The 22863-nt window shown below is 37.7% G+C and overlaps 1 protein-coding gene across 1 annotated transcript; it reads right to left on the reverse strand.

The window, feature by feature from the left end:
* Positions 1-414: 414 nt before the first annotated feature.
* Positions 415-22819, reverse strand: ALKBH1 (alkB homolog 1, histone H2A dioxygenase). The gene is made up of 6 exons (XM_010976424.3): positions 22624-22819; positions 20274-20382; positions 18364-18526; positions 8038-8128; positions 5000-5193; positions 415-4018 (listed from the first exon to the last, which is right to left on the reverse strand). The coding sequence occupies exons 1-6, from the start codon at positions 22804-22806 to the stop codon at positions 3592-3594; spliced, it is 1167 nt and encodes a 388-aa protein (XP_010974726.2). The 5' UTR covers positions 22807-22819; the 3' UTR covers positions 415-3591.
* Positions 22820-22863: the final 44 nt, after the last annotated feature.

The raw sequence follows: 22863 nt of genomic DNA on the forward strand, positions 1-22863 counted from the left end.
AAAAAAATAAACAAACCTAATTACCTCTCCCACCCCTGCTCCCCAAAGAAACTATTGCTAAAAGAGCAATTTATGATGGCTATAGAAATTCGGAAGATAGAATATTATAACCCTGTCTTTTCTGTGCATATACACACTGTGCATACAAAAAACCTCTGGTAACATGCTTGTGCATATTGTTTTTAACTTGTTTTACTCAGCTAACATATTGAGCATTTCTTCTGATTATTAACTATATCTCTAAAACATGATTGATAGTAGTTATATATTACATAAAATAATTGAATCAAACAAGTTCCTCTCATTGAAAACACTGATGTTCCTATTTGCATTCTAATATATTTTAGGTAGAGGTAGAATTACCAGGTCAGTGAGTATTTCTTCAAATAATAATAACTTAAAATATCAAACATATTCTTTTTTAAAAAATGATTTATTAAAAGATTTTCAATGTAAAAAATCAGAAATACAGAAAAGCATAAATAAACATCAGCTATAATGCCACTGTCATTCACACTTTGGTATACATATCCTTCCATTTTTTTTTTTTTAATAGGTGAACATTTTATACAGAATTAGGTTACTATGCATGGTTTCACAACTGGATTTTCTCATTAATACAAGTATTTCCTCCTATCTCTACTTGTTCTTCCAAAACATGACTTTTAATAGCTATAGTTTTCCACTGTTTGGTTATGTCACACCCACTAGGATATAAGTACCACAAAGACAGGTCCTTTTGCGCAAAGAACAGTGCCTCATATAGAACCGTGCTCAATAACCATTTATTGAACAAATACACGAATTTAATCAACCAACTTCTCATTGCTGGATATTGAACTTATTTCAAAATTTATTATATTCTTACACAAAAATCTTGTGGACAGCTTCAATAACTTCCTTAGACTTAACTAGAAGTGAAATTTATAGGTTCAAATGGTACACATTTTAGAACATAATTAGGATGATATATATTATTTATCATCAAATCAGAACCCTTCAGAGAGGAAAAGGGAACGTCATTCAGGACAGCCCTGTCCAAACTGGGACGTAGAATTACATGTTGTATGACACCAAACTGAACCTTAGAGGCTACAGCAGTTTACGTTCCCACCAGCACAGTAGTAGAGCGCCAGTTTCCCCAGGTCTAACATCTGTGACTCCACCCTTCATACCACGTACATCCTTGGTCACACTGAATATCTACCCTGGCATTTTTGATATGAAATAATAAAGAAACAAAGACAACTTCTCCTTGGGCCTTTCTCTTGGTTTCAGGTTCCTTTTTAGGGGTCTAGTTCCCTTTCTGGGTGTCAGCAAACATTTTGTGTAAAGGCTAGATGCTATCTTTTTCAGGCTTTGTAGGCTACATGGTCCCTGTTGCAATTATTCAACTCTGTCATTTTAACATGAAAGCAACCACAGATAACCTGTAAATGATTTATTGCGGCTGTGTTCCAATAAAACTATTTGTGGATGTAGAAATTTGAATTTCACATAATTTTCATGTGTCACAAAATATTACTCTTCTTTTGATTTTTCCCCCCAACCATTTAGAAATGTAGAAACTATTCTTCGTCCATGGGCAGTAAAAAAACAGGGGGTGAGTCATAGTTTGCTGACCTGACTTAGCAAATATCTGGTTGACAACTAAAACAAACTGGGCGGGGGGGGGAGGGACTCATCCTCATTTAAATGTAGAAAAATTGCCAATTTTTCCTTTTTTCTGAGTTGTGTAATTTTCTGTCAAAAATAGAGTTGTATTATATACATCTTCAACTATATGTGCCTCACAGAAATAAATACACATAAAAATGAGAGTGCTTAATTGTGCTAAGACCCCCCCTTGCCCCCACAAGTGAGCTCATGAGCACATCCCCCAAGGAAGCCTGGGTTAGGAGAGGAATCTGCTCTCTCTTGGCTGGCCTCAGTTTCCACATGCTTCTCATAGCACATGTATCTCATTTCCTGGAGTGTGAGTTTACAGTTTGGGTATGTATTTTTTTGTAGAACACTGACCCTGAACACAAGCCAACACCTTCACCTAATAATCAACTGACTGGAGAGCGATTTGTTCTAATGCTGAAGGACAAGGTGACTGCTGGATTTACTAAATGACATGTGGGTTTTCAGTGGGTCACAAATAATGTAAACAGTATTCATATAAAGGACATTATGGAAAATTTAAGGGATTTTTCCAGTGGTAACTTTAATGATAGAAAATTATCCTATCACCTACTAATTTTAGAACCTTGTTACAAATAAGGGATATGTCTATTTTTATTCCTTCAAAAATGCTCATAAGAAATAAAAGGCAGGACAAATGAGATGCAAATGTGGCAAGACATGTCACAAACATCAGGTATCAAAGAAGCTTCTGGTCACTTGTCCACATAAATGAATAAGCTGGAATGTTTCTAGGAGTCTATATAGTAATAAATTATTGGCATATCATGTTTCTAGAAAGGAGCATGAAATTCCCATTATCATTTGAAATATCAATACCCTTAAGGAAGATGGTAGTAAATATTATCTTCATTTTACAAATGAGGTAACTGAGGCCCCGAGAAATGTAAGGTAACTTAGCCCAGGGTACAGTGAGTTGAGTTGTTGGGGGTACACAGATTAAAGCTCAGTGCTTTGTGCATTTTCCAAGCTGTCTATAATCAAAAAAGACAGCAGTGACTGGAATATGAAGGAATATTCTCTCCTGTGAGACAGCCACAAAGAATACTTAGAGCAGAAATAGCTAGAGGGCTTCAAAAGCATGAATACAGCAAGTGAAACAGGGGGGAAAAAAACCAATCACAGATACACTTACCCTCAAAAAGAGATACAGATCTTTAATTTAAAACTGAGTAAGTTTATTCATGGAGAAAACAGTTACAGAATACCCTTTGGACTTTCTTAGTCCAACAATTAAAATTGCGTTTAAAAGCCAACAGGAAAAGCTTAGAGACCTAAAAGACGTCTGGAGAAACTACTGTTCCTCCTTCCTTGGGTTTATATGTATTTACCTTTTAGGCAAGAGAGATAGCTGTGATTAATCTCTTTTCCAGGGGATGTGATTTCCAGTTCCACTGTCTTAATGTGTACAGGACTCTTCTGTGAAGGTCAGAGAAGATCAAAGAATTTGATGTTGAATGAAAGAATTAAGAAGGTAAGACTATTGGTTGGTTTATGGAACCACAATTTTACCACAAATCACTAGATGGGTGGTGAGAGGGGTATTATGTTTCCCATCAATAAAACCTGAGGTATTTAAAGACTCGATAGACATGGAAACACTTCTACCTCCCTCAGAGGTAACAGCACAGGCTGAGAAGGCTGTTGTGGAAGGTCACACCTCCTTGGACTTCATGCATACCTTAGTACCAAAACCTAATCTGGACTGGACCATGACAAACACTTCTCTGAACAAGCGGTTAATCAGTTTTCTCTTCTGGATGGGTTCCAAGGCAACAGTGTGATCAATGATGAGTTTTTCCTTGTCTCTGTTTTTGGCTTGGTGCTAAAGTTTATGGCAATACAAAACAGCATGGTCATTTACAGTTAAGACCTGCCTGAGTGAAAGAATGGGCTCTCCAAGTCTCAGCAGTCAGTGTTTAACCTAGCCCGTTTTACTTGGCTGGTCTCATCGTCAAGATGGCAGAAACCTGTGGTGACGTCTCTTTTATTCTCTTCCGTGGGTTCCAAAGGGAAGTCTTGACCTACAGCCAGCACCTGTCGAACAGTCATGTTAACACGAGCAGTTTTCAAGTAGCTAGCACACACCTGCCAGTCCTCCACAGAACAGGGCTCCACCACTGAGTCTCTAGGGAGGTCAGCTGGGAGTAGAGTCTCAAGGCAGCAAGGCAGGCTTTCCCCTTTAGGACTGGGAAGGACCCTTGGGACTGCATGGTTCAACAGGCGGCTGAAACCTGACATTACCATAATGTCACCGCTGTGCATAAACATGGGGGTGGGAGCTTCATCTCTTTTGAGGCCACCCAGGAGAAAGATGGCAGACTGTCCGAAGCTATAAAAACAAAACAAAACAGGTAAAACAATACACAATAGTAAGTTCTGTTACTAACCATGGTTGGGAAAGTTACTGCCAACTGCATTGTTTTCTAACTTGATAATTATTGTTCCCAAATTCTCCTTTTTAAACTCTGCTAAGATCCTTCTTTTCTGGCTTGTGTCTATGAGTGACCAACCCATGATCTACTACTTAAATTTATCACAGCCCACGGGACTGCTGCAAAGTAAAATTTAAAGCAGGTAAATAACAAAATTAAAAATTTAGTTTTAACATGAACTTTGTAAGTTGTACTGATACATCTTCAAGTTTTTTAATAAAATTATTTGGGTCCTTTACTACATATTTATCATTCCTGTTCACTTAAAGATAAAGCAATTAATGAATGACTCTGTTTAGGCACTTTCTTTGTGAGATACAGGTACAGCACTTTGCACAAATATAAGCTTACATTTAGGGAGACAAGGAGAGTTAAAATATTCGGGCTTCTGTGCTTTGCTCTTCTCTATTCCAAAAAGGTTGCTCACTTGGCCTTATGGCCTTTTTCACTTATCTATTCCACAGACACTAACAATACCCCTCATTACAAAAGGCAGACCCCATGCATCTTAACCATTAACTGTAATTTGGTCATTATTCTTAAAGGACTAGGCTATAATAAGTATTAACTGTATTAAGTTAATATGTTATTAAGTTAATAGGTTATTAAGTTAATAACTCTCAAAGAACTAGGCTATAATAAGTATTAACTGTATTAAGTTAATATAATAAGTATTAACTGTAATTTGGTCATTACTCTTAAAGGACTAGGCTAATTTTACTTATGACACATTGTTAAGATGCCTAGAAATGAAAACTTATGGAGTCCAACAATTTTTTTAAAATTTAATGTTTTTATTTATGTACTTTAGCTTAAAAATGCTTTAGAAAAGGAATGAAGTGATAAAAAGTAATCCAAAATCCCTAGACCTAACTTACCTGAATGATAACAGGGGTTTGGAGTGATCCAGTTCAGATCTGTCTACATGGATCCCCAGTGTGGAGTCTAATCGGTAGTAATTCAGGATACCTGCTTCAGCCCGGAAACCCTGAAATCCACAGGCAGCGGCTACTTGCTCTGAGAGGAAAGCCAGGTCAGAAGGGAAAGGCGTATAATGATCTGCTGAGTATTTCTTTGATAAAAGTAGAGAAAATAAGAAAAATAAACAATGATCTCAGGAAAATAGGAAACTGTGGCATAAGATTAATTACCACTTTAAAAATCTAATTTACACATAATGTTAAATAGCATGACTTATCCATCCCTTGAAAGACCTTTTTTATTGAGGTACAGTTGATTTACAGTATTATATTAGTTTCAGGTACACAACATAGTGATTCAAAATTTTTATAGATTATATTCCACTTAAAGTTATTATAAAGTATTGGCTATATTCCCTGTGCTGTACAATATATCCTTGTGGCTTATTTATTTTATACATAGTAGTTTGTACCTCTTAATAGCCATTCATTTTTAAGGCATCCAGGAACCCAATAACGGGCCATTCAAAATACTGAGCACTTATTACATGGCAGGCTCTGTGCTATCCAGTGATAAATCAGACAAATCCACCCTGCATGGAATCTACATATGAAACAATTGCACCTCTCTCTGGTATCCTCTAATCCTAAAAGGACAGTTCTCTTAAGGGTAAAAAGGCAACTCAAAACTGTCACTGCCAAGAGGTACCTAAGGAAACATGCTGGCTAAATGTAATGTATCCTGGATGGGATCCTAGAACAGAAGAAGTATATTGGTTACAAACTCAGAAAATCTAAATGAAGTATGTATTTCACTATTATAATAATGTATCACTAGTGATTCACTAATTGAGAAAAAGTTACTGTACTAATGTAAGATGTTAATAAAAGGAGAACTGGGTGTAGGGTATTTGGAACTCTGTATTATCTTTTTAATTTTTCTGTAAATCTAAAACTATACTAAAAAACAAAGTTTACTTAAAAAAAAAAAAAAAGGCAATTCAAGTAATACAGCCAGTTTGATTTTGGACCCCTCAGCCTGCAACATGGCTTCGTGTGATTTCACTGGTAGGTCTGATGGGATGACGTGCTCAAAACATCTGAACTTAAACTGACTTATGCTAGGTCAAGGCAAGATCTTAAAATGGAAGTAGTTTTCAGCACTTACTTCCCTGAACTGCCTCTATATTTAGTACCCAAGGATCACAAATATCTTTTTTCTCTTAAAAAAAAAAAATCAAAGGCCAGAACACTCTACAAAACCTGTACAATTTCTGAGAATGACAAGGCAGCAGTTTCCTATGCAGATGAGTCTGAGGGCCAGTCTGGCCTAAGCCAGCAGCAGCCTGATACCTTCCTTGGTCTGATGTTCCCTCTCACTCCTCCCATTGCTCAATCAACTTCAAATCTGATTAGAAAATCCACTTTTGTCTCACATCTCCACTAGTGACCACTAGCTAGAGTAATAGCCACACTTCTGAAGAGAATGTATTTACTTTGACTAGAAGTGAGCTTTAACTTCCCATTAAGAAAGATTTTTGTGAAAGGTCTCAGATGGATGGCCAAGCCTCTTTGGAATCTGTTTATTTTTTTCTTCTCTTTTTCCTGAACTGCATGTAAGAAGAGCTTCTATTTAATTTCTCAAAACTAAGGGTGTAGTTAGAGAACTTTAAGGTTTTCTCCACCATTTTAAGTTTTGGTCCTTTAGAAGATCAACCACTCAGAGCTGCTATTCTAGCACTAGATCGCCTCTGCTATGGTGAAAGAGTTACCTTTTGGGGCTTTGAAGCCTGTCCAAACTGTCTCTTATTTAACTCTTTTTCATTTTTCTCTGATTACCCATTCAGTGTTTTTGATCACTTTCACTCCATGTGTGTCTTAGTAAATGAGGCTAACTCTGAGGTCCTTGGGGAATAACAGTATCAACAATAAAATCAGTATAAAAAACAAGAAGCTAACATTTATCATGTTAATGTATTTAACTGCTTAGAACAGCCAGGCCCTGTTGTCATCACTATAAAGGCATTAATCACTTAATCCTCATGACCACCTTAATGAGGTACGCACTATCCTTATTCAAAGTAGGATTCAAACCCAGGCTGTCTAACCCAAAGAAAACTACATGGCCATTCCCCAAATACAGGTATCTAGCTTTCCATTAAATCTGTATCACTGGAAAAAAAAAAAAAAGAATTATATTATGAATAGTTCTGAGCAACATTTATCATTACTTTGAGTAGTTAATGTATTTATTAATGAGCTGGCTAGACTGAAACTATGGAGCTTTTAAAAAGTAACTGGTTAGTAGGAACATGGTCTATACCAGTTAGTTTTATTCAGTTTCCTCTCAGAATTAGTCCTTCTACTTGGTGGCAAACATCTCACTGAGATAAGAGGCACTGCCATGCTGGTGATAAAGGAGGCATTTTCTGAAGCACAGAGGTCAGGAAAGAAGAAATTGTACCTCAAGAAAACAAGGAACTTTGTTACAAACTGTGGGACATTGTTTTGCATTTTTTCCCTGCTCAGACCTTACACAGAGTCAAGTGTATCTAGATCTTGAAAGTTCTCTTGTGAGTTGACGGAAGAGAACACCAGAAGTACATGGAGCTTCTTTCACTTTAGGCATGTATTATATAGAAAATAAATGGTCAACAAACACTAAATGATAATGGAAATAAAGATTATATTGAGAACTGCTCTTGAGTGCCTTAAAGAAAAATCTATATCCCTGAAACCTCCCTAGAGAAAGCACCAATGACTTCTGATGAAATAATATAACCCAAGGGCACAGGAAAAGGTAATTTTCTCTTGATAAATTATTTATTCCTCTTTAGATACCAGATCAAGAGGACTTTAGGAGGGAATAAATGAAAGAAATTTTCCCACAAATGGATAGTCTGATACTTTAAGCTTGGTCAGGAAGAAATCAAACTATGTGGGCCCAAGAAGCATAAAAATGGAAAACAATGGAATTAGCAAGAAAATTTGAATACCTTACTGTCCCAGTTATAATGGTAGCCTAGGGTCACCCAGCGCAGTTTCTCTAGTAAACTTCGGGGTCTCCGTTTATTCACTTCTTTATACCTGCAAAGATTGGAGACAAAAGATAATCTGTTCACCTCAAAAGGCAGTAATAGCCCACTGTATGGACTCTGGGGTCTAAATCTGATATTCTATGGTATAAGCTGTTTGCTAAGATCTCCACAGGGGAAAGCTGAACATATAAATGAGTTGACCAAGAATATAACAGCATTACTAAAAAACATATTAGCATTTCTAATTTCTAGTCCTTTGTTTTATATCCTCTGCTGAATGGGATGAATTTTCAAATGGCAAGTCTCCAGCATCTCAAAACTAAAACAAGATGACAACTGAAATGTCTTACCTGTCCATGGGAAATGGGACAAACAGCCCTACCGGTAATTGAAAATCTGGCTAGCAGAGCACGTTCAATTTGGTTTGCTAAAAGCAGGACATGATTAATTACAGCTATCACTATGTCTATAATGATGGTGGCTTCCCAGAATTGTGGTTTGGGCATAAAAAAGTTTGGCAAAATACAGTATACAATAAAAAATAACTGGTTTAACATGCCTTCTTTAACCCTATATAACAATTTAGACAACTGAGGCCTAGCTAACAACTACTAGCTAAGGGCCACTACAATTGATTTGATTTCTGACACCCCTGTTTCAAACCACAGGAGGTTTCTTTAAAATGGAGGCGTCCTTTCTGCAGTTATATCTTATCTAATCAAATCCATGGGATTAATGAGTCTTTTTCTAAAGAAGCAGCTTGTTTGTTTGTTTGATTTACTTCTAAACATTTAAAAACACAAGAATGCTAGGCCTAATCATTTTTAGTTTGGTATTTTTCTAATTACATCATTAATCAATTAAAAAAAATTTTGGGGTCTAAGAATCATTGCTGCTTAAAAAAGATCAGACTGCTATAAGGAGTTTATATTTTGACAGGAGATGACAGATAAGTATAAGAAAGAAATGAGGGGAAAACTCAAGGCAGTATAAAACCTAGTACTAAACTGAGCAGCACATGACTGTGAGGGCCACCAGAATTATGAAAAAGGAGAGCTCAAAATCAGCTGTCTCATCAGTTAAGGCTCCATGGCAGAGCTGGGGAGTTGAGTGTGGCACTGAAGAATGTCCAGCATTTAAACAAGGAGTGATGCAGTAGGCAATACAGGCACACAGCAGGAGCAGAAGCAAAGGATTTATTACAGGCTCACACTGTAAGTGGCACTCATCTTGATGTCTGACAAAGAGTTTACAGAGTAGATGCCACCTGTCCTCAAAGAGTTGCAACAGAGACATACATCAAAACCAGTAACTAAATAAAAGGAACGGATCAAACACTGATTTATTTAGGACAGCTGTGCAGAAAAGAGGCCTAGCAGATCCAACTGCTAGCCTTTTTAAGGACTGCTTATGAGGCTAGCCCTTGGCAAACATCTGGAACTTGGATTTTGGGGAGGTTCACACCATTACCAGAACTGTAGCTCACTGTGCCTAAACTGTTCGTATAAACAATATAGTTTATGCTGAACACCTGCCTTCCTTCTGGGAGTCTAAATTTTGGTACCTGTCAGGCAGAGACTGTCTATGTGCCAGCCCCTCATAAAACCTGGGCACTGAGCTTCTTTAAATCATGCTGATGCTGCTGGTCCAGAGACCACACTTCAAGAAACACTATTCTAGCCAAAATTAAAAAACAAAACACCTTCTATCTCTTTCTGGCTCAATAAAGGATCATTTTATTCTTGAGAAAGAACCCATTTATATTCTATCAAAACCAGACTGATCTGTACAAATAAAGATAACAAGGCAGCTCTGGAAGTCTGATGACATTTTAGACATTTGATATAGCACCAATAAGCTGCTTTTCATCAAAAGATTGGGTCTAATGTTCTTCAAGAACAGGGTATACATTATCATAATTAATACAGGGTTATGGTGTTAATAAAGTTATCAAAATTATAGATCTTTCTACATTAACTGGATCACTATAAGAAAGGCTTTGCTTTATCCTTACAGAGAGAGATTGGTCCAAGTATGCAAAAGAAGCTAGCTAAGAGTCATACTTTCAAAAAAGCATTAAGCCCAGTCCTCATAACAAAGGAAAAAAAAAAAGCTGAAAATACTGAGGGATTAATGAAGGGGCAGTTGCACTGTTCTTTTTTTTTTTAAATCTGACTTATCCAAAAGGAAGCCAAGAAGGCTATTACAATGGAGCCGTCTTACCTACTGTAAGGAATGCAGGGAGTATGTTGAGACCTAACCTAACTTTAAATCTCTACCTAATTATTCAAAAGAATGTTTCCAACCAAGTATGACCCTACTTATTGGTTCTCACTGCAAACAGAAACACTCTGTACGCCTTGCCTCTGCTGCCCCCACCCAGGCACCAGCAGGATGATGGATGAGTGGGCTGGCCACCTTCTCCCCTGGTCAAGGTGCCCACACAGCAGTTTGCTCACTTTCTGTCACGGGTAGTAAGTACTGGCATTTTTTTTCAGCAATCACATTCTATAGCACTGCTTTCAACTGAACCCTAACTGGACAGAAGTGAACTCCTGACCTGCCTGTCCACTCTCTGGGCAGCGGGTAGTATGAGTGTCGTAACTAAGCTTTGGTATTTTCTTCTCTTTCTTGCCTCAAGGGACATTAGTGAACCTCTGTGAAAGCAAAAGAACTCATTCAGTGAGGACTCAGAAGTCTGAAGGTTGTTATAGAACTTTCAAAAACTTTCAAAATCCTATTGCAGGTATTGCATTTTCAATCATTTTTAAAGACTTGGGGATAGTGTCTTTCACATCTCTCAATATTTCCCTCCATGACCACAACTTTCTGTCCTTCCCTCCCTAGTCTCTCATTCCCATTAAATCTAGCTCTATATCCTGTCCCTAGAACTCTGTTTTTTCAGTATTTGAGTGATTCCAGTTTTGTTTCCCTTCTCAATCTGAATCTCCCTATCAATGCAACCATCCAACTCCACCTTAACTGCTAATGTCCTTTTACTATCATGCAAATATTTAGTCTTATCTAATCTTCCATCTTTGGTCCTAAACCTTCACCATTTATCTCAAGTCCTCAGTCCTGCTCTTACTCCCTTCCAGGATAAAGAGAATACAGAGGCCTGATCAAAGGTCCAGTGAATGATTTCCACTTTTCTCCCCTATACCTCTAAACTTTTCAAAATCCTTAGCCCGTCCTTCCTGCCTGGTTTCAGCAGTGGTCCTACTTCTTTCCATTAAGGCTAATTCTCCACCTATACTATTTCCCATTCCCCTGACACAGCCTCTGAGGCCCTTCTCCATTGGTCATCTTTCTTCTCATATCTTCAAGTCTTCCTTTGTACTTATTTTTTCCTCTTGATCTGCAAAACTGTTCAACATTTCCACATACTTAAGAAAAAACCAACAAAAAACATCTTTCCAACTTGATCTCTTACTCAGGTACCCTACCTACATCCTGTCTCCCTCTGCTCCGTATCTCTCCTTCCTTTTACAATTAAACTTTCATAGAAGGACTCAATATTTGCTGCCCTGACTCTCTCTCATCACTGCAGTCTGACTTTTGCTTATACCACTTTACCAAAACCTAATTTCTTAGATTCAGTAATATCATTTAACTGTCAAAACCTAGGCCTAATGACCTGGTTCGTCCTTCTTTTATTTTGGAAACATCTTCTTGTCTTGGCTTCCAGTAGTACTTTTTTTTTCACCCAGAGCTGATGCTTCCTAGGGACAATGGCCTTCTTTTTTCTGTATGTTTTCCATAAACAAACAAACCACATCCATTCTCACTGCTTCACTATGGCTTCATGTGTAACTCCTATGTCTAACTTTGCTGCTAAGCTTAGTTCCATATTTCCAAAGGCATACTAGACATTTCCACATGGACATTCCACAGAGATTTCAAAAACAATAAGCCTCAAATTACACTAAGGATCATCTCTGCTCATTCTCCTCTTCCTCCAATCTTTATCTTCATTAGAAATCCTAGTATATACTGTTGCAATGAACATGGAGGTGTAGCTATATTTTTGAGATAGTGATTTGGTTTCCTTTGGATACATACCCAGAGGTGGAATTGCTGTATCAAACAGTAGTTTTATTTTTAATTTTTTGAGAAGCCTCCATACTGTTTTGTATAAATAAATAACTGCAGCATTATTTACAATAGCCACGACATGGAAACAATCTAAGTATCCAATGACAGATGAATGGATAAAGAAAATGTGATACCTATACAGCAGAATTATTCAGCCATAAAAAGGGGACATACTGCCATTTGTGACAACACGGATGAAACTTGAGGGCACTATGCTAAGTGGGATAAATTCAGATAGAGAAAGACAAATATTGTATGATTATATTTATATGTGGAATTTTAAAAACCTGAAATAGAACATATTGGCAGTTGCCAGAGGCAGGGTTGGAGTGTGTACGTGAAATGGGTAAAGGTGGTCAAAAAATAAAAACTTCCCATTATAAGAGAAGTAAGTTTTGGAGATGTAATGTATGGCATGGTGACTACAGTGAATATTGTACTGTATATCTGAAAGTTGCTAAGAGAGTAGATCTTAAAAGTTCTTATAACAAGAAAAAAATTGTAATGATGTGAGGTCACTGATGTTAATTAAATTTATTGTTATAATCATTTGGAATATACACATGTCAAATCATTATTCGGTACATCTTAGACTAACACAATGTTGTATGTCATTTATATTTCAATAAAACTGGGAAAACCCCCACCCCAAAACCTCAGTATTACCCTAATACCACTTAGAATTCTGTGGATAATGCTTAACTACTTTTCCCTCACTTTTCATAATCTCTTAATTACCAAGCCCTGTGGACAATGTATTTTTCAGGCCTTATCATCTTTTGCATGGATTATTAAGCTAAATTCTTAATTGTGCTTTTTTGCAATGACTAAATTTTCAATCCATTTTCCTCACTGCCATAAAAATTATCTTTCTAAAGTGAAAAATCTGTTACTAATCTTGATGAATTCCCCCCATCTATAGGATAAAGTCCACAATTTCCTACTATGAAATAAAATTCCTATTTTATGGCAAGACAAAAAAAATTAAGCATAAAAATTTTTTTCTGCCCTTTGCCCCCCCCACCCCACTGTGCATTTGTGTATCTGCATTATGCATTGACCAAACCTCCCTCATTGGCAGAAAGACCTGCTCACATAAAGAGTAACATTGTTCTAGTACCAACAAGACAACTCCTTAAATGGTAACATTCCTTCTTGATCTTGTAAGGGGATGCTTAGATCTGGATTGTGTAAACTGTCAATAACACATCATTTAATGTACAGCCCTCTGTCTCAAAAAACTTACGTGCAACTGTGTCTTCACTTCTAACAGGCAGAACAGTTCTCAGAGCTTTCTGAGATGCTGTCCCAGGTTATAATCCTCAATTTGGCTTGAATAAAATTTTCCATTTCTTTCTTAGATTGACTTATTTTTCACTGACACTGTGTGGCATGCATACCCTCTTATAATCTGGCTCTAACTAACCTTTTTCATTTCATCCCCAAGCACTGCCTACAAGGTATCCTACCTCCCACCTTTCGTGGCTGTTTTGACCATGCAATTTTCTATACTAAAGTGCTTTCTCATCTCTTACTCCACTCTCTGCCTAGCAGACTTTTCTTACTTTTTCACATATAGTTCAAATACTTCTTCAGGGAAATCTTTTTCCTGGACTCAGTTTCTCTGTCTTTTGTGCCCACATAGAACCTTGCAACTTCTATTCAAGCATAGGGCTTTGGTGCTATAAATACCTTAAAAAAGTATCTGAATTCCTCCTTTAATAGTCCCTTCCTCAAAGGAAGGAACTGAGTTTTAATCTTCATATATATGCTAGTATCAAATATTTCTTAAAGCACAAATGTACTTTTTTAATAAATTAATGAAAATGAGACAGAAGAGTACTATATGATCTTTAATTGATCACTCTTGATTTAGCATTATGTTTTTATTGGGCTAATAAAAGATGTCAATTTACTTAAATTTAGTATTTACTGAGTACCTTCTAATATATACAAAGAACTGTGGTTGGCATCAAGGCTACAAAAATTTCAAGTCTTGGAGGCAGGGGCAAGGAGCATGGCAGGCAGTGGGAGGGAGAAGGGCCACATGACAGGACTCGCTACAATAAATGCTATAATAGCATCATAAAGTCTTAAAGGAGCAGAAAGGGGAAGGGATTAATTCTGCTTCCACACTGAGAATATCAATGGAAAAAAGACTTCCCACATACAACAATGGATACAAAGCATTTTGTAAGCTAATTTATGGAATAAATAAAGTTGCTTTACTTAAATGTAATTTCCTCTTGTCTTATTCTTTAAAAAATTATTTTTGAATAGATAATACATTCACAACATTCAAAAAGTACAGGAAAGTATCCATTAATCAATTACTCCTACAAATAATTACTTAGTAACTACCATGCACTGGAGAATAAAAACAGAGGGCAAAGGGATAAAGAATGAGGGGAAACAGAAGACTATTTTTAATTGAATAAGGGAATCATAAAATGATAGTAGAATGAAGGCCAAAAGGAAGTAATGCACTGATTGGTTATCTAAGGGAAGAGCTTTCCAGGTAGAAGGAACAGCACGTAAAAAGAGCAGCCTGATGTGTTCAAAGAATAGAATGGAGGCCAGTACTGCTGGAGAATAAATGAAAGAAATGGTAGGAGATGAGGTTAGAGAGCCAGATCACCTAGGTCCTGCAGCTTTGGTAAAGACTTTTTATTTTATTCTAAGTGTGATGGGGCTGTAAACAAAGAATTTGACTGGCCTCTGTCCCTGGTTCTTTAGAGAAAGCTTTAAAGCCCTTGGAATTTCTTGGAGGGATGGGAGTATCCATCATTCACTGTGGGCCTTAAGAAGATGCTAAGGATGTAGGTTTGTTGAGCTAGAAAGACCAAGTGATTAGAGGGTTGAGGCTTGAAGTGATATGAGCAGGACCTACTGGGATAGTGGAGGGCTAGAGTTCAGTCATGTGGTCAGTAAGTCAATCAATCATGCCTCAGTAGTGAAAACCCAATAAAAACTGTGAACAGTAGGCCTCAGGGGAGCCTCCTGGGAGGGCTACTTGGCCTGATTCCACAGGAAGAGGACATGGAAGCTCTGTATTCAGGATCCTCCCTCTTTTCATTGGATGGTCCTGATTTGCATCTTTTATAATAAAATTATCATCGTTAAGTATAATGCTTTCTTGAGTTTTATGAGTTATTCTAGTGAGTTAATGAACCTGAGATGGTTATGGGAACTCTCTTGAATTTGTAAGCATTTAGTCAGAAATGTGCATAGCTTGGGGATCTCCCAAACTTGTGAGTGGTGTCTGAAGTGAGGATAGTTTGGTTAAGGACCACACCCTTAGCTTGTGATGTCTGTACTGACTGGACGGTTTGCATTAGAATTGAATTGCAGTACTGCAGGAGAGACATGACATAATTTCTGTACTTTATGTGGAAAACAGACTGAAGAGGCACAAGAACACACAGGGAAACTGGTAAGGAGGCTACTGCAGTAAGTGATGGTGGCTTAGACTAATGTGGTTATGATGGAGATACTGAGAAATCATTTTATTTACTAAGACTGTAGACCTTACTATATATTTGCTGGAGAGCTGGAGTTAGGAGTTTTTAATGGCTGCATTCTACAGCTGGGGTATGTCATGCTTGATTTATCTGATCTCCTGTGGACAGACACTTAGGTTGTTTCTCATTTTTCCTCCCATTACAAACAATGCTGCAATGAAGATGCTTCTACCTAACTAGTGCACTCTTGTGCAAGAAATCTTTAGCTACACTATTCACTGACAATAAACTTTGAACAAAACATAGGACTGAGATGTCCTAATTTTGTGAACAGACCTATTTTTGCTTCTATGTTCCAAACATTTTTTCATTTCTTACAAAAGTTTCTTCTTCACCAACCACAGAAACCTAGAAAGTTAAAACTGAAAGGATCCTTAGAGTTCCTCTAGTTCAGTGGTTCTCAATGTGGATGTTATGGTAGATAATCAAATTCTAGGGAAATCTTTTTGAAACACAGCTCCTCTCCCTTGCTGATATGCTCTGGCAAAGTGAGAGGGCTGGTACATACTGTCTAGGTGACTCTGACCAAGATTCAGCCACCTTGAATGGTTTATCCAGTCCAATCCTTTTGTTTGCCAGATGAGGAAACTGAACACACATTCAATAATGACAGAAGGAGAATTAGGGCTCTAATCAATTTTCAATGCTGCCAGCAATGTCTGAGCATATCAATTTCGCCCAACCTTTGACAGCAGAAAGTATGACCATCTTATTTTTTATTTTTGCTAATTTATTAGTCCAAAAAAAGTATCTTATCATTGTTTATAGGATGATTTATTAAAGAGATTCATCTAAGCTATCTTAGAAGATGACAACTGGGATTTCTACAGTCATTTATTTGTCAGAAACAAAAAAGTCAATTACATGAAAACACGCTGGTTGGTTAACAAACTCTAAACTCTCTGACTAATTTCACTCAGCCCTGATCTTCCTTTATTTTGCTCTCAATTCTACGGAAGACATACTTAAGAACAGGATTTTCCTCACTGCTCTCGCTTATACCGTAACCTACAGCAAGAAGTCTTTAAAGGAAAACTAATGCAATTTATTTTTGTTTTCCTGTCCCCTTTCAACTTAAGAAAATTTTCTATTCCCCGTTAGAATTAACATGACATAGTTTCTGAAAAGGGCACCATTAGAGCCACTTAGGTCTAAAGAGAACACAAAAAGCTGGTACAATGGTTTTACCAGGCTGTTCTAAAGATTTCTCACATATTATCTTGTTTAATCCTCATACCGTTGAATGAGGAAAAGACTTCAATGAGGCATAGAAAGGTTCAGAAATTTACTTAAGTTAACAAAGCTAGTAAGTGGCCGAGCCGGGATTTGAACCCAGGCAATCTGACTCTAGAACTAGCGCTCTACATTACTAACTTTTTACAATTTGGCCCTAACCTACCTTTCCTGTTTCATCTCTTGCTAAATCTATTCATGACTTCCAAGGAACATCGTCCATTATCTATCTTTAATCTAGCCACTTACGTGGCCATACTCATAATCTTTTAAACTCTCCCTGTAGCTGCCAAATTATATTTCATTATATATTTACATGTGTCTGTCCTCAACCAACCTACAAATACCTTGAAGAGAGGAACTGTCTTTTCTGTCTGGAATTTCTAACACTCAAGCACAGTATCTGACACAGCAGACTCAACAGGTATTTGCTGAATAAATACATGAATGTACACGTTCTATGCTCCTATCTCACAGAAGAATGTACTCTGCCTTTGCTCAGGCTGCTTTCTCTACTCAAAACAGCCTTCCTGCTTTCCTGATTGGCAAAATTCTAATCATTTTTGAAGACTCAGTTCAAATGGACAGAGAAAAAAAGAGGATAATGGACCTAGTTAAAAAATCATTTTTTCTTCTTTGATGTCTTCTTACTGCCTGGAAGAATTATTTCTTCCTCTGGCCCCCACAGCATCTTCCTAAATACCTATTGTAATACTTTCTGAGCTCTATTTTAACTATTCCTGCTCATACTGACTTCTTGCCAGAGACTATGCACCCCTGAGTGCAGGAACAGTGTCCTGTTTATCTTTGTATCTCTAATGCTTAGCATCATGCCTAGCACACAGCTGATCCTCAAAAAAATATTCGTAGAATGAACACGTGTTGAAACAATTTTAAGGTACAAAGATTAGTTTTCATGAAGAACAACTGACCTACCATAAAACAGTTAGTAACACTGACTGCATCTAGGAGAGCAGAAGTAAAGAGCTTTCAGTGTTACTATCTCCAGGATACCGTAAGTCTTCAAAGGAACTCCCTTTAAGTAAAAAAAAAAAAAAAAAAGGGGCTGGAACACTGGAATTTGACACAACATTGTAAAATGATTATAAATCAATAAAAAGAAAATTGTAAATTAAAAAAAAAAAGGGCTGAAGCTGAATAAAAATGGATCATCTCATGATTAATAAGGATGACCTTGATATCTAAGCTATGATAAGCAAATCTTTAAAACAGATCTCAATTTAATATAACTGTCAAAGTGTCTGCTGTCCAAATGTTCCTGGGGGAAGGAATACAATTGTGCTGTATTTGAGTGGAAACTGGGAAAAATAAACAGGTCAGGCGCTTTCACCGAACTGTTACACAGTAGTTCCTATAAAGATCTGTGATGACCTGACCTGAATACTAACACTGTTTTATGATTGATAAGACTTACCTTAGAAACTCTTTGCTCTGTTCCCACAAATCCTGGGTCTCTCCTGTAACCAAGTGTTTGTCCAGGTTACATACATTAGGTTTCCGGGAATATAACTTAAGGCACTGTTTCACCCAGTGCCACTGGTAACCTGGGAGGAAGGGGTTTGGGATAAAAATAAACCCTATACAAAAGATGGATGAGAAAAAAAGGAGAGGAGGAATCCTCCATCAGTTACTCAGATCATTTATTTTTGTTGACATACTTATACCCTTACTTTATTATTTACTCCTCATGCTTCCAGTGGCTTCCACACATAAGCATATGTTCTCATTCCAATGCTCCAATTTTAGAGGAGTTCCTTCAAGTTAATAAAACACTGTTCTGATGATGAACATCAGACATCTATCACTATGAAATTATCTCTGGCTTTTTAGGTTATTCTCAAGAGAACAAATATTCTACAACTATCAATTATATCGCTCCAGAGCAAACTTTAGAACTGAAATTGCCAAGACACCCCTCAAATTTTCACCAGGTATTATTTATAGAGGTTGTAGCTGCTTTTGTGATAACTCAGCCTTTAGTGAGTTGTAATCTTTTTGCTGCTGGAGGATTTAAAATACTTTGAGAATTAACAAAAATGTGATGCAAAGACATGAAATGAGCAAATGCTGTTAGAAAAATGGCACCAAAAGGCTTGCTTAATGCAGGGCTGCCACAAACCTTCAGTTTGTTAAAAACATAAAACAAAACAAAACAAAAAAACACAGTATCTGCAAAGCACAATAAAATGCGTAAAATGCCTTTACTCCAATTTGGACAACAGAAAACCAAACTGGGTGATAAATCTGTAGTCTGAACAATCCGTTAAGGGAAGAAGGCACAGCAATAGAAACATGGCCTTGAAAACAGGAGCTAGGCCAGAGAACAGCCTTCGAGAACAAAAAGTGCATAAAACACTACTGGTGACGTATGCTCCTCATTTACCCAAACACGTGAAGAGCCATGCTTTCACATATAAAAGTCACCACTCAACTGTTTCTCTTGACTTCAGACATAAAACCTGAAGTCTGTCTATAATACAGAACTAAAGTGCACAAGGCCTTTCATAAGTGTTAAAGCTATTACCCCTTCCCATGTTATCAATATATACTTTAGTGGTCATAATGTGCTAAGAGCTGCAACACAGACCTGGCCCTTGGCACAACAAAAATTGAGTTTTTAAAAGGAGTCTCTCTTGCTTTTGATCCATATTTTAAATCACAAGTGCAATGTTAACTTTAAGCCCTCTAGAAAGAAACAGGATGTAGATATAAGATTGTTTGGCCAAATAAGGCATTTCTGTATTTTCTAAATAGTTCATAATAATCTACAATGGCCCCATGATCCTAGAAAAAAGGTTAATAACATTACCCACTCTTCTGTAGAGTGAGCTACCCAGTATCACCAAAATTCAAAATTCTAGACAATTTAGTCTATTAGGACTTTTAATCTCATTAACTGTAATTCCTTTTAAAAAAATTCAGCCTTGATGACAGCAACAATTTCTAAGTTGTTATGCCATTTGAGAATCCAGGGATTCTGTGACTGGAGTGAACATTATGAATTACCACGTCAGTTCAAAGTGGTTCTCCTGGAGGAGGTGTTCAGAGCTGTGGCAGGGAGCCCAGAGTTAACGTCCTAAGTTTTGATTTGTACCTGGTTTGTCACTTTCTGCACTATAAGGCAGACAGTACTGACTCCAGTTCTATCCTTTAGGAATGCTAAATAAATGGAAATCTTAGATGAGGCAGAATTCAGGAGGGGTTTGGGAGTGGAACATTTCCATGTTTAGTTTTCTCCTTTGTCTATTTACTTGCTTATAACTTCTTCTCTGAAATTAGACAAATGATTGAGAGATTTTGCCTTCTGCGGTCAACTGCACTCACCAGGATATCCTTGGAGTCCGTAGGCTCGCCACTTGCTGACTGGCTGAAGTCCTGCTCTGTATGCATCGTGGTCACTGACTGAGGACACATTTAGCTGAGATCTGACCACCTGGCAGGACAGAAATGGGTTAGAGGGTAAAACTATTTTAAACGTTAACTCAGAATTTCAAACCTCTAAAGGCATTTCTGATATGGGGCAGTTAGGAGTCATAAGCCTGGGTTCTTAAATTTAGTTCTACCACTTAATTGATGTAAGAGTTAGATAAGTCATTTAACTTTTGAGAACCTCAGTTTCCTCGCCTATGTACTGCTAAACACTACAGAGATATATAAAATTGCAGTAGTGATGAAAAGCAGGCTGATTTTGGTCTTTAAGACTACATTTTCCTATGATACCACAACTTTGCTATTTCTTTGAATCATGAAACGTGTTTAGTACATGGAATACCCTGAGTCACAATGCTATTAACTTTGGTTAGTGCTAATAATAATGCTTCTGGGGAACTTATACACAGTCAGTGTTTAAACAGAGCTATGAGGGACACCAGGCTGGGAGGGTGAGTGCTTTAAACAGACAGAAAAAAATGTTTCAGTAAAACACTGGGAATCCTGTTTGCTAAAAGTACATTTGCTCTCTTTTAGATGAAACTTCAAACTGAAACTCCCAACTCTTTGCCTTTGTTAATTACTTAGAAATTAAGCTTTTAAGGGGTTTATGAAGTTTTCTTTGCATTTAAGAGCCATCTCTGGCTCATTAAATTGGTTAAGAGATCCAGTGTGTAGTCACAATATGTAAGGACATTTAGAAAAAAAAAACTTTATTCTTACATGAATAATAAACTTAGAGCCTGGCTTGACTTAGAATACATCAAATGTTCTCTCCCAAAGAGATACGATCTATTATTCTATTAACTTTGTCAAGAGTGGAGATTTCCAGACAAACTACCAAGTGGCTGGTGTATATGCAGGCTCTGTAATAAAATGGCTGTCTGGAACTCTCTGAGAGTCCTGACCATCTAACTCTTCCAGGTACCTAGAGGATAAAACATTTTTATTTCAAAAACTTCATAATCATTTCTTAAATATGTCATACTTAACACTGCACTGTAATCCAGTAAAACCCTCAAATGTGGAAGAAGTTTGCGGACCTAATCTATTATTCTAAACTGAACCAAACCTCTCAATCTTTTAATGTTTTCTGCTTGCTCCCTTGCTAGACTATTAGCCATCACTTCCCCCACTTCTCTCATTGGATGTCTTGTTAATAGCAACTTTCTTCTTCTCTAATTTGCTACTTTCAATTTGTTTTGAGCTGGGGAACTAAGTACTAACCAAGTATTACATACTCAACAGGTAGTATATTTACTGAGTACTTACTGTTTTAGGTACTGTGCTAAACACAATATCCCCTTCTCAGGTGGCTTACATTCTAAAATTATCTAAGTATTATGGTAAAATATGGGCAAAAGGAGTTGAACGAAGGTTTGAGGGGTTCTCCCGTAAGTCAAGTATATCGTTCTTGGACTTTCTGTGTTATTTTGACAACTCTAAGACAATCCCTCCTAACAAATGAAGTTTCTAAGAAGCTGAGTTTTAGACAAATATGAGGTTATTATAGCATTCCAATTTTACTGACAGCTATTACTAAGCTTGGAAAGAATGTCTCATCCAGACATCTGTGGACAACACCAAGGGCAAATTAGAGATCTGGTATCCTCGGTGTTAAAGCAATTGTAAAGAAAACATACATTACAGTTGTGACTCTCCTTGTGTCTCCTGCTCCTCCCCCTATGTTCCTTTCCTTAATTTCCAAGAGGAATAATACAGAAATAATGTTCGCTATTTGGATTAATTTGCCCTTTACTTTCAACATTAAGGTATTATCTCAGAATCTTTCAATGCCCTCTTTCTAAATGGCCCAGAGAATTAAAGGCCTTTTATGGACAATGGCTTAACTAACAACATCAATCTCTCAGATCTGTGATTACTCGGGTTGTTGGTTTCTTCAAACTGCAGGGCACTACCCTAGCGTCTACGAACGCGGTTTACGGATTTTCACACAAATCAAAGTAGAAACGCAAATGTACAGTTAACAGAAAGAATATAAACACCAATTTCCAGGCATTTTTTGGCCGAAGCCGCGGACAAGAATAGCTGCGTGAAGAAACGGGCAGCAGAACTCTTCCTCGCCAAACTGTGACGCTTCATGGGCAGTTCAACTCCGCGCCCGCGGAAGGCGGGGATCGCTCAATAACAGTCTGGAAACGAAAAGAGGTGAGGAGAACATTGAAACCTCTCCAAGAAGCGAGGGGAGGTGACGGGGAGGCGCGCGCCGCTCCTCTCTCCGTACCTTGTGGGCACCAGAACCCGTGCCGCGGGCTGCATGGGCCGCCGAGAAATCGATGACCCCTCCCAGGTCTGCGGTCCCGGGGCGGCTCTGCCGGTAGAAGCGGAAAAGCTTCCGAAAGGCGTCCTCCCCAGGTTCCGCCGCCAGCGTCGCCACAGAGCCCATGGCTGCCGCCATCTTCCCCATCTCGCTTGCCCGGCCTCCTCTGACCCGGAAGCTGTTTTCCGTGCTCCGGATCAGGCA

The sequence above is a fragment of the Camelus dromedarius genome, chromosome 5 (genome assembly GCF_036321535.1).
Source record: "Camelus dromedarius isolate mCamDro1 chromosome 5, mCamDro1.pat, whole genome shotgun sequence".
In the NCBI taxonomy this organism is placed as follows: domain Eukaryota; kingdom Metazoa; phylum Chordata; class Mammalia; order Artiodactyla; family Camelidae; genus Camelus; species Camelus dromedarius.